Source organism: Mesitornis unicolor, unplaced genomic scaffold, assembly GCF_000695765.1.
Source record: "Mesitornis unicolor isolate BGI_N332 unplaced genomic scaffold, ASM69576v1 scaffold8437, whole genome shotgun sequence".
NCBI lineage: Eukaryota > Metazoa > Chordata > Aves > Mesitornithiformes > Mesitornithidae > Mesitornis > Mesitornis unicolor.
The window spans coordinates 18478-30589 of record NW_010195684.1 but is presented as its reverse complement, the minus strand read 5'-3'; the positions used below and the strand labels follow the sequence as shown (position 1 = coordinate 30589).

The 12112-nt window shown below is 42.5% G+C and overlaps 1 protein-coding gene across 1 annotated transcript in view; it reads right to left on the bottom strand.

Annotated features, from left to right (window-relative positions):
- Positions 1-2646, bottom strand: part of KIAA0930 (KIAA0930 ortholog) — a 40367-nt gene extending 37721 nt beyond the window's left edge. Inside the window, exon 1 of the mRNA XM_010188203.1 lies at positions 2622-2646. Coding sequence (XP_010186505.1) covers positions 2622-2646 — 25 coding nt within the window. The remainder of the gene's footprint in view (positions 1-2621) is intronic.
- Positions 2647-12112: the final 9466 nt, after the last annotated feature.

Here is a 12112-nt window from a genome sequence, read left to right as displayed (position 1 = left end):
TGGTGAGGCTGCACCTCAAATATGGTGTCCAGTTTTAGGCCCCTCACTACAAAAAGGACATCGAGGCACTGGAGAGTGTCCAGAGAAGGGCAACAAAGCTGGTGAAGGGTCTGAAGAACAAGCTGTATGAGGAGCAGCACAGGGAGCTGGGATTGTTCAATTTGGAGAAAAGGAGACTGAGGGAAGACCTTATCGCTCTCTACAACTACTTGAAAAGAGGTTGCAGAGAGGTGGGTGCTGATCTCTTCTCCCATGTAACTAATGAAAGGACAAAAGGAAATGGCTTGAAGTTGCACCAGGGGAGGTTTAGACTGGATATTAGGAAAAAATTCTTTACTGAAGGAGTGGTCAAGCACTGGCACAGGCTGCCCAGGGAGGTGGTAAAGTCACCATCCCTGGAGGAGTCCAAGAAGCATGGGGATGTGGCACTTCAGGACATGGTTTAGTGGGCATGGCAGTGTTGGGTGGACAGTTGGACTTGGTGATCTTAGAGGTCTTTTCCAATCCTAATGATTCTGTGATTCTATCCACCTGGCAAGGACTGAGATCAAAACCAGAAACCAATTTTTCATAGCCTGGACAATCACAAGTTGGCAGCAGCCTTCTACAATGTTGGTCCATCGCTGTTTGCACAACACTCAGCAGATGGGCACGTACACATACGCTACAATTAAGTTGGAAGGCCTTTAATACAACACCTGGCACTTAAAAGCCCTTGAAGCTTTGACTTCAATATTTGAAGAGACCTTTTAAAATGCTAACAGTTTTACTTTTTGCCAGAGGAGAATTTGAGCCTTCTGCAACACCAAAATTAGATGATATTTACAAAGGAATAAAATTTCCTCTCTAGTTGAGAGCATGTAGCAAGAAAGCTTCCTGAAAACACTCCTCCCTAGCAAATTCTGCTTCTAAATGAATAAAATGGAATTAAGAGTTCAGACTATAAATCTTAATACACTAAAAGTTGATTATATAATTATGAGACCTTTGTCATGAATAAATCCTAATTACAACAATTTACTGTAATTATTCATTTGCATGGATTTGATCTTCATTAGAAGCAAGATTTATGCCAGCTGCTATGTAATAAATGTCTTTCTTTTTACCTATTAGATTTTTATATTGAGCTTTCATTTCAGGGAACTGACTCCAGATCCAATTGAAGTGAAGGTTGGTTGGTTGGTTTTTTTTTGTTAATTAATGCTTTCCAAAAAATCAGTGGATAAAGAGAAGTGTCAGCAAATTATTTCACTTCAAAGGAACAGAAGAAAAGATTTCCCATTTGGTGGAAAATATTTTTTTCAGTATGCACCACTCAGAGCTTAGAGGAACAATAATTCCAGCTAGACAGGGTTTCTTCTTAGGCTTTTATTTCTCTAGTCTGTCATGAGCTACTTTTGACTGAGAAACATCATAAAACTCACTTCATCCACTTCTGTCACAGTACTATCATCAGTAAAATGAGCATTCATAGATGTTTAGGGGTTAATTAAATGCTTGTGAAGATCTTTACAGCCCAAGCATGGAAAGCAAACTAGAGTTCTGAGCAATTCACACTATACTTAATTTTTGTTTTGAGTTTAGCCAAGCAGTCTGCAAGAACAATATGAGAAATGCTTCACACTGATTGAAGCTAGCTTTGATATGATAAAGTCATAATTATGACTGCATAAAATCAGAACGTACATTCCCTGTCCAGTGATAGTTGCTAGCTAGCCAGATCATTAGAAATCTGAAGTTCAGTCTTCCCATACCTACACAAAAGGCCAACATTTAATCCCTTGACTTTGACCTTATACAAACACAGGACTTCACCAAACTTTCAGGCAGGCAACACAGAGGGAATGCATTACCAAATGAGAGGCCCCCAGAGCACATCCTTGAAGCACGTTCCTCTCTCATAAATACTGGGGCTGGGAAAGGAACACCACCACTGATGCCAACTGTAATGACACAGCACAGTGAGAAGCGCGCTTTTGCAAGCACACAAGTCCTAAATCTGCCAGAAAAGACAACATACACTTTCAACATAAGTTTTTCTGGCAGAACTCTAGCTAGAAAAAGAAGGCATCATGGTAACAGTAGACACAGAGATGAGACAGATGCCACAGACTAAACATCCGACTCTGTCAAAGACACAACTCTCCCATTTTCCTCACCCTAAAGTGGAGGTAACTGTTCCCCTACCCCATCATGTGGTGCATCCACACATCCATTCATATAACATGAAGAGGTTACGCAGAATATAATTACAGACGAAACAATTTTATAACAAATACAGCACACACTACTAGCAGACAGTAATTTACAAGACGGATGGATGGAAGCTGATGTGAAGTTGAATGAAGAAGAACAATCTAAACCAAATAGAAATATTGCTGTTCTTCCCTTTCTTTCCATGGGCATTTTATGAATACATTCTCTCTCATGCTTTCGAGCTTGCGCACGTGTATTAGACATTTTTGAAGCAATATAACTGATTCAAGCCTTGGCTTCATAGTACATCTATAAGGGAGATGACAAAATTTGAGCTTCAAGCATTGAGTCATCAATATTAGAAGGCTGAGAAATGCATTACGCCAATTACTCTTACAGCTGCTGTGCCATATTTAGTCATTTGCCAATAGATGATATCACCTCTTTCATATTTATCACCTTCTCTAGGCATGACTAAATGGTAGGCATCACTATGAACCCCAGAATCAATATGCAGTTTCAGTACACACCTTAAATTCAAAGCCTGCTCTCACCACATAATTGCCTCAAAGGCCCAAAAATAACATAAACCAGAAGCTGCTGCTTGGATCAAAGACAAACACAGACCTCTGTGTGGAGAGGAAAGGATAAACACATTTCTGTGTTTAGGAGTAGACTACAAAGCCTTCCATGAAGGGTTGAGAACAATTGCTGGTAGTAATAGGTCCAAAAACTTGAGATTCAGAGAAACTGAACTAGTTTTCAACTGATAATTTTTATTTCCTAAAACACAGAAATGACTCAGAGCTGAGTAAAGAGAAGCTGTGCTTAAGCCTTATGCTGAACTAAAAAATAGTGGGTAAAATGCAATTCTCTTCTAACCCTTATCCAGTAATAGTTTCCCTCCTATACCACAGAGCTTTAACTTTGAAACTCTCTCTAGAGTCAAGCAACATCACATCACAGTTGTAGTGATGCAGCTTCATGGTCCATCCTTGTAAATCTCTTCACATGCCTATTCTCTATTTGCAAAGCAATGGAATTATATCACTTCGGAAAAAAAATGAAGAAAAATGCCACAATGTAAAAACCTTTGATTTTGAGGATCAAAGTATAACCTTCAGGTATATTTGACATTCACTAGTGGTGGCCCTCCGCTGCCCCATGCTCCTCCTGACCCGTCAGACTCTGCCCTAACCCTAATACAGTGCATTTTCATTCATATAATTAGACCCAGGATTCGCCTAGATTCTGAAGCTCTCTCTTTTATCCACAGAAGCGATACCATCAGGGTCTAGGCTGATGCGTCAAGGGACATGTGTTGCAGAGATGGTTTTCAGGAGGTACAGATTTCTGCACCATAACTGTATCCATACATAGCCACTTGCTCCTTCATTGGATGGGATACATTTGTGCCGTAAACATTAAGATGATTCATTTTAAACTTTTTTCCATAAAAAGAAATGAACAGATTTTATCTCTTTTAAAAAATGCAAACAAAAGCATCTGGGTTGAAACGGAAGGACTAAATCAAGCGAAGAGAAAGGTTACTGGAAGCGCTAACAGATCCACTGAGCCAAGACAAAGCCTAACACAAATTACACCAGATTGAGCAAGCTGCCATCATTACTAAAATTGGTGTAAATTCTAACCCTATTCTAGTAGCTATGTACTTAAAACATACATCACTTAAGAACGTAAGAGAATATCAGACAATTATTATCAATATAGCAAAAAATAACCTTTTTAATTTCTTACATTTAATATTCCTCCTCTGACTGCAAAACAGGAATTTCAAATGGACTGTGATTTGTTTCAAACACACACAGAGACCAGGAGTGACAACTGAATGGCAAATCCCTGCATCACAAGATCAAACTAGAGTTAAGAAGTCTTGAATGTTTTATAAAATGTAATGCAAAAGACACGCATGAAATAGCTCTTTCAGTAAACAAGAGGGTCTTTTTATTTTTTTTTTAAAAAGCACTCACAGGTAGCAAGCGCTAAAATGTGAGATATAAACTCCTGGTAGAATAAGATTATGTCTTACAAATCCTTACATCCATATGTTTCAGGAGAAAAAAGGCTAGTTTTAAAGCAGAGAGCTAACTGAAGGTAGCAGTTACAATTTCGCTCTCCAACGCTAACAAAAGGCCACACCAATCTACTTTCAGATGCTAACCTTGAAATCATACTTACTCATTAAAACCAACCACGCAGAAGGAAAGAAGCAAGAGCACTTCAAAGCAATAGGAGGCACAAAGGAGGGCTGCCATCATGGCCAGGACTGCACTGCTCACTGACAGATGCCTTGCTTTTGCTTTGGCTTCTGCTGCAGGTGATTTTTGGCTACCCTTGGAAGCTGCCCAGTTTCCTTTCAGGAAAACAGGGGAAGGGATGCTTTCTCTTGCGGTCAGCTTTGCTTCTTGAAGTTGAAAAAACACATACAGATGGTTTTTAAATTTGGGGTTCTTTTTCTTTTCAAGTCTTTGTACTTCTCAAGTAGTCTCTAAATTCTCTGCCAGTGTTAACAACAGACACAATGAGTGTTATGCTAACTAAAAAAAAAAACAACCAAAAACTGAAACATGCCCCCATTCCTACTTTAGTCCCATCCTGTAAGCTTTAACATACTATTTCAAGACCTTATCCAACACTTTCTACTCAATACTTGCATACATGTCAGTAACTGCACAATGTGCCAAATTAAGACGTGTGTGTATGCTCTGCCACTGGCTGCTGGGCCGTACTAATATTGCTTCCCTTTCACAGCATAACAGTGATATCAGAATTACATGTCAGCTCTTCACAGTATCTTAAAATTCCTTGCACTCGGGCTGCAAAGGATACAAAAAGATAGCCTTCCTGACTTTTTTTCCTCCTCCCATCCCTCTTTTTTTTTTTTTTAAAAGCCTTCTGGCTGTGAGACTGGGTCAGAACCAAATTTCCTTTCCAAATTTAGTACGCATAACAGCTCCAGTATCTAAACCCTACTGAGACTTCATTGAACGCTGCTTGAATATCATCTGGGCCAACTTCAAGAAAAGATGAAGCAGAGTATGACTAATATAAAAACTGTGGTGACATCAACAAGCAGGGAACTGACAGGGGAGGCCCTCAACACAAGCCTGTTTTGCCAGGTAGCCAAAGTAGACTACATAGTGAACAGCAACATCTGTTTTGTGATAAGTTGCCCTAGAGCCAGTGTAACTTAACTTCAGTGAAAGAAGGAAGAGAGGGTACAAAAGAAGCAATAAAAAGAAAGGGGAACATGATTCATCTTCTACCCTCTAACGTCATTTTGCTGTTTTTCTTCCCATAAAGCCCAGATTTATGGCATCATTGCAAAGTGAAAATTGCTTTCATTTATCCTCCATGCATACCAACATCCAGCTTCCCCTGGTATTTGTATCACCTGAGACCATGGACCAAACCACAGGTGTTCCTGCTTATTTTGGGGAAAACATGGACTCCATGATCAGGCTTTGAATGCCATTTCGACACAAATACTTCTGGCTAAGGGGAAGGAATGCATTTCTTGAGTCAATTGTTCTTCGTCAAACACCACTAAGATTCAGAACATCTGAAAGATCAAAGCAAGAAGAAAAGGTAGAATTTAGTATTAAAAATTATACAACAGTTATTCTACAGTCTTTCAACATAGCTTAGACATGCTTGGCATTTCCCTGAAAGACATGTGCTGAGCAGAAAGAGAAATGCAATATTTCTGGTTTTACTAACAAGGACCCCAACCTTTATTGCTTCTGGTGAAACAAGAACTTCATTGCATAAGAGAATACACCTAAGCAAATGTAGCTGAGCGAGGCTGGTGTTTGAGGCATGTAAGGCAACTGGAAGAAAGAAAAGGAGTAAGACAGAGTAGGGACAAACAGCTTCCAACCTGCTAACGGGAGAAGAGGGGAGAGGAAAAAAAAGAGTTACCACTGAGACCCAGAACTTGTGCTTCACAAATCAAAAGCTTCACTTCAGATCTGCTCTCCCATCCAGTTTTCTTTTGTGTAGGAAATCTGACATCTTGATACCTTTGACATATGCATTTCTTTCTGCAGGAAAAAGCTGAGCTTTCTTCACAGTGTATCAGTTGTCAAGCTGTCAACATGACTAACGTTCACATCACTGCCACATCACTATTGTTGTCCTGTTTAAGCACTAGAAGCATTTGTCAGAAATTTTCTATCACATTAAAATATGGAAAAGAAAATAGCAGAAATCATTGTGATTTCCAGTTGGGTAAAGAAAAATAAAAATAAATCATGACTTAATTACAAAATTATCTCTCCCTCAAATATTAACATATGTAATTGTAATACCTGGAATAAAGAAAAAGTTATTCCTAAACCTGATGTGTCAGGAGGAAGACACTTCCATATGTTAGAATTTTGTACAGTTCGATGAATCTCGACTAAACTGTGTAACAAAGAAAAATGGAAGAGAAAACACAGCCCTCCTCCAGCACAGCACTTACTGAAAATAGCCTAGTGCACTATCTGGATCACAGATTTTCTCCTGGGATGAACTTAAGTTCACATTCTGAACACAAGCAGAAGTAGCCTCAGGATAGGAGGGAACACATGAAAGTATCGACTTTCCACCATGGATCCGCACAAGGCGACTCCAAATACACAACTACTGTTGGACAAAACTCAAAGGTTGTCCTCTGTGATTGCTGGTTCTTCCTTCACCGTAAATTACTGTCCTTGGAGCAGGTACAGCAGAACAAGCATTGAATTTGCACCTCAACTGCTGTAGTTGTAGTATTAACATGAACTAAGATTGATTTGTTTGCTTGTTTTCAGCCTGTCAGGTGAGCACCTGAGAACCACATCCAGTGACCATTCTGCAACCTCTGCTGTGGAGGCAGTCATCTCCAGCAGACAGCACGGTGGACACAGCTGGGCTGGCAGCCTCTCATATCCTCTCACCATGAGTCTGCTGATCATCTAATACCTGTCTTTTCGCATTAATTCCAAGTATTTGTTCTCTAGAAGACTGAGCCAGTAATCTCACAGATAAGTAGTGCTTACAGGGGAGAATTGCCTACTAGAGTTCATAGAAAAGAGAGCAAATTAAAGACACTAAGCTAGTAAAATGATTAAATTGGTATTATCCCAGCAAGAAAAACTGAGATCCCTAGCTTAATGCTTATCCAGAAAACAGCTGTAGATGAGCCAAGAAATCCATGAAAGGGTACTGTGTACTCTGGCTGCAGTCAAGCAGGTATTGATTTTAAGGAAATCCATACCTGCACATTGTGTTACAAAGCTGTGTAGTTACAAATTCAGGAAGTCATCTCACAGCATCAGTGCTCTCTTATCAAGTTTGTGGCTTGATATCAATCAAATTATCTGCATCAAATTAGAATGGGAAGAAGTTGCTCCCTCTTTCCTAACAAAAGTGATAAAGCAATCAGCCCCCCTTCGTCCACTTGAGTCTGGGAAGATGAGCTCTCCTGCTTTTCATTAGCTTTAGAGACTAAAGAAGCTCATGGAGGTAAACAAAAAGGAGATCAGCAGAAAGTACCACTACAGAGAAGCAGATACTGATGAATTCAAAGGGTTTCTTATGTTACTCCACTCAGCAGCAGAAAGACTAAGCGTCTGAAAATGTAAAGATTGCCTAACCAAAAAAGTGTATCAATTGTCTTTTCTTCAGCCTTCAGGTGACTTTCAACATTCCAGCCATCTCCTCCTCTTTGAGATCACATTTGTTTAGCAATCCCCTGGACAACACATCAGAAGCTCTACTAGGTCCCTCCAGCCTCACAAAACGCCACAAAGAAAGACCATGAACTGGCATGTTTGAGCACACACATTCCTCTCAGATCTATGCATTGACTTGTCACCACAGATTTTTCCAGTACTCTGCCCCACCAGACAGGAATGGTACAGTGTCATATGACGCCACCTACATCTTTTCTGCTCAGGCTGCCAATCCTCTCTGTCCGTGTGGTTCAAGGCATCATAGGCACTCAGGTTCTCAAGAATAACGGCAAAACCGTTTCAAAACCTGAGACAAGTCGCACTATAAGCTTCACAAATAAATGCATGAAATCACTGTAGAAAACACAGCTGACACAGCAGTGAGATCTATGAAACAGTTTAAAGTAAATTTACTATAATTGTACTCGAAAAAACAGTTTAGAAAAATGTATCATCTCCCTTTTGCCAGCCCATTCTCGCTGAACACGTTATCCTCAGGTAAGAAAGGAAGTAGGAAAGCCAAGCACTAAAAAAAATCCACTTGAAACCTGGGCAGGTACACCCGGAGCCCCGCCTGTGGGGTGACCCCTGCCCGCCAGTATCAGGAACAGGGCCCGGCCGCACGCATTAATCCCGAGACCGGGATAACCCCTGGTTACAGGAACGGCTCCGGCTCCTCCAGCCCCTGGGATAAGCCCTGGTTACAGGAACTGCTGCGTCTCCTCCAGCCCCTGGGATAACCCCAGGTTACAGGAACGGCTCCGGCTCCTCCAGCCCCCGGGCTAACCCCCCGGTACAGCTCCTCCATCCAGCCCCTGGGATAACCCCTGGTTACAGGAACGGCTCCGGCTCCTCCATCCAGCCCCTGGGATAACCCCTGGTTACAGGAACGGCTCTGGCTCCTCCATCCAGCCCCTGGGATAACCCCTGGTTACAGGAACGGCTCTGGCTCCTCCATCCAGCCCCTGGGATAACCCCCAGGTTAGGTGAACTTCAGTGTCCTGGGCTGAACTCAAAAGGAACAAAGCAAAACACACCAAGCTCAGGGTAACTTCCCAAGGATGCTGCTTATGTGGCATCTCTAAATCTATCACAAAGTATGAAAAAGCCATATGTTTTCAAAAGTAAAAATAACAATTTCAACCCACACATGTTGATTTTAACCCATATATGCAACCCATATAAAAACAAGAGTGCTGTTCTAAAATTCTTGTTTTGTATATATGACAGTGACCAAATTACTACAAATGAGATGAGACTCTGCTGAAGACATTTTCACAAAACAACTCCCTTCCAAACTAAACTAGGGTTATTCCCACCACCTTGTTCTTAGAGCTCCTCCCTAAGAGTGCATCTGAAGAAGCTGAGATGGGCTGAAACCTTCTCCTGCCCCTGGGCTGACTTTAAAGATTTCTTTGGCCAGGCTTTTGGCTGAGAAAAATCTTTTATTGGTTATTTAACAAACAGATTAATATAAACAGGTACCACAAGAATGGTTTCACAGTAGACAAAGAGGGCTTTCTCTACTCGTGTCAAAGAAAATATACTCTTGGGGTTTTTGGGGGGCTTGGGGTTTCTTTTGTGGGTTTGGGGGGGGTTTTGTTGTTGTTTTTTTTCTTAAGGTGAAATCAGATACATTAAAAAACTTGACACAGAAAAAACGACTCAAAGCTAGGATAAACAGGCTCTGCAAAAGGCACATAGCAGGGGGCTGTCTTCTTGAGGCAGGGTGTATGTGCTGGGGTGGGTGTCTTCACTCTGCTGGGCTCGTTCCAACCACACACGCTAACGAGAAGTCTCTTCCACCAGTTCTGCCTGAGGGGTGGCTGGCCATCCTTGCCAATCTGCCCATGCTCTATCAAGATACACGAGGAGCCAGCTGATGGATGCGCTGGGGCTGAGAGCCGGGTGGCAGCGGCCTCTCTCCTCTCCCACTCACGCTCCTCTCGCCAGTCCCTGGTGGGGAGCTGGAATCGAACTCGCTTGGGCTGGTTGTTCCTCTGCCCTTCTTTACGCAGCATGGCTCCCAAGGCCACTCAGACGCAGACGCTGCCGGCAAAGCCACAGGACACACAGAAGGCGTGGAAGTGCTCCTCCAGCTCCTGCGGTGCGGAAACCGAAGAGCTGCCTCTCTCACTTTCTCCCACCTCTGTCGTTGCTCCAGGAGTGCAACTGCCTGTCCAGTACCTTGTAACGTAACGGCCGCACTGATGATGTGCCGGGGAGCAAAGGCTGCTGGGAAACGCTGCAGCCAGTGGGCTTCCACATGCAAAGGAGCATGGTGACACCAGCCACTGGCACAGCCTGAAGCCCAAGGTCACCAGCCAATCCCTTCTCCAGGGCCTCTCCTTGCAGACCCCTCTGTTTCCATGGCACCTGGACAGGCTCCCAAGAACACACATGTCCCACCAACAACCCCTTAACACTTCCTGAGACCCTGGGCCAGGCTCAACCATGTCTGGCCAGGGATGCGAAGTCCCACAGACAACACCTAGCCAGAAGTGCCATGGAAACAGAAGCACAACAAAGTAGCTCTCTGTTCAATTCTTCTCATGCAGGGCAAGGATGAAGCTTGAACTCACCTTTACAAACCACAGAATCCACCTGGAAAAACAAACACAAAGTGCCCACAAGCCCAAACTGCCCAAAAGCTAGTCCTTCATCACCAGTCAAGAGATGAGGGAAGAACCTGGCAAGTGGCATCCCTTCTCCTCTGTGTCACACACAAGTCTTAGTGCCACCAAGTGTGGCAGCCTCACACATGAGTGCATAAAACAAACCTGATGGGAGATTTGGTAAAGCAGCACTACCTTCTTCTGAGTTTTATCGCACAACTTTCCCTATGCTGACATCCTCCACCAAACCCCTTAGTCTGTTTTAGAGACATTTCTGGCTCTTGATACAAGCTTTTAGAAAAGCCTGTGCAAGTGACTGGGGGGGGATCACGACAGCCAGCCTGGCTTCCCAAACACAACAAGGGACTCTTCAACAAACTCCACAGGGGAACTGCCAATGCATCGCTTCCCAACAGCTCCACAACCACACAGCCTGCTTCTCTCCATCCCCTTCTTGAAGCAGCTACAGGCATGGAGGCAGGAACACCAAAATCCTTGCCCATGGTTGCCTTCCCATACTCAAGCATTACAGCAGTGTTCTGTGTAAATCTGCCTTAATTAACAGGAAGTTTGGCTGCAGAACTGAATTCTCAAAATCAAATAATTAAAGATAAGGATAGCCAGTGCTAATCTAACACATGTACACAGGCCTCCTAATACATGCAATTATAGTATTTCTGTAACGCATTTTGGGTCTTTCTTTCTACCTCCTAATTAGCCACTGGCAAGCAGAAAGAGGAGAGCAGGCACGATCAATGCCGAGATCTGAGCATGGTTCCTCTGCAAAGCTGCTTTTACCTGACTCAGTACCGCATTCACAGAAAGGAGACATTCAGGTTGTTGATCTGTCAGTTATTTCTGATCTACTAACAGTATCAGTAAGGATATACCAAATACAGAGAAAGCACTGACCTCCTCCTCTTTGCAGACTTTTGCAACTTTGTGTGAAGGACAGAAAAAGTGGTAGTACATTTACTCCACCCCTTTCTGCTGATTTTGTCTTGAAGTGCTGAAACATAGGCCAGGTACCTAATTATACCTGACTATTGCTGGGTATAACTAGCTATTGCCCTGACCTCTAGAGCAAGTTTTTTTTAGAGGTTACCATAATTATTCCGTTTAAGTGTTTATCACTAGAATAGTAATTCCTACATTCATCCTTTACATCAGGTGCTGTCTTTTGAGTTACTTTGCTTTTTATGTTTAAATAAAGTTTTTACTGAAGTTAAAGAAATGGATACAAACAGTTAAAGCATGGGTATTGCATTTAGGGACTTCATTCAGCCCCAACACTATAACGAGGCTCAAAGACTTTTGGAAATGGAAGAAGAGAGCACAGGACAAAAAAATACCCCAGACACGAGTACTCATTCTACCATTTGCAGCACTCAGTTTGGGGCAAGGTCTCAGCCGATTTTCGACAACAAAATACAGTACTTTGAGATAAAAACCAAGTGTAAGAAGTGGCTCTAGCTCACCTGGGAAAGGCCCCAAGGAAGAAAAAAAAGCAACCAAAAGAGGTTCTGGCCTTACAAAACCTCCCCAGGGAGGGAATACAAAGTAGAGGGCAACGCAGAGAGC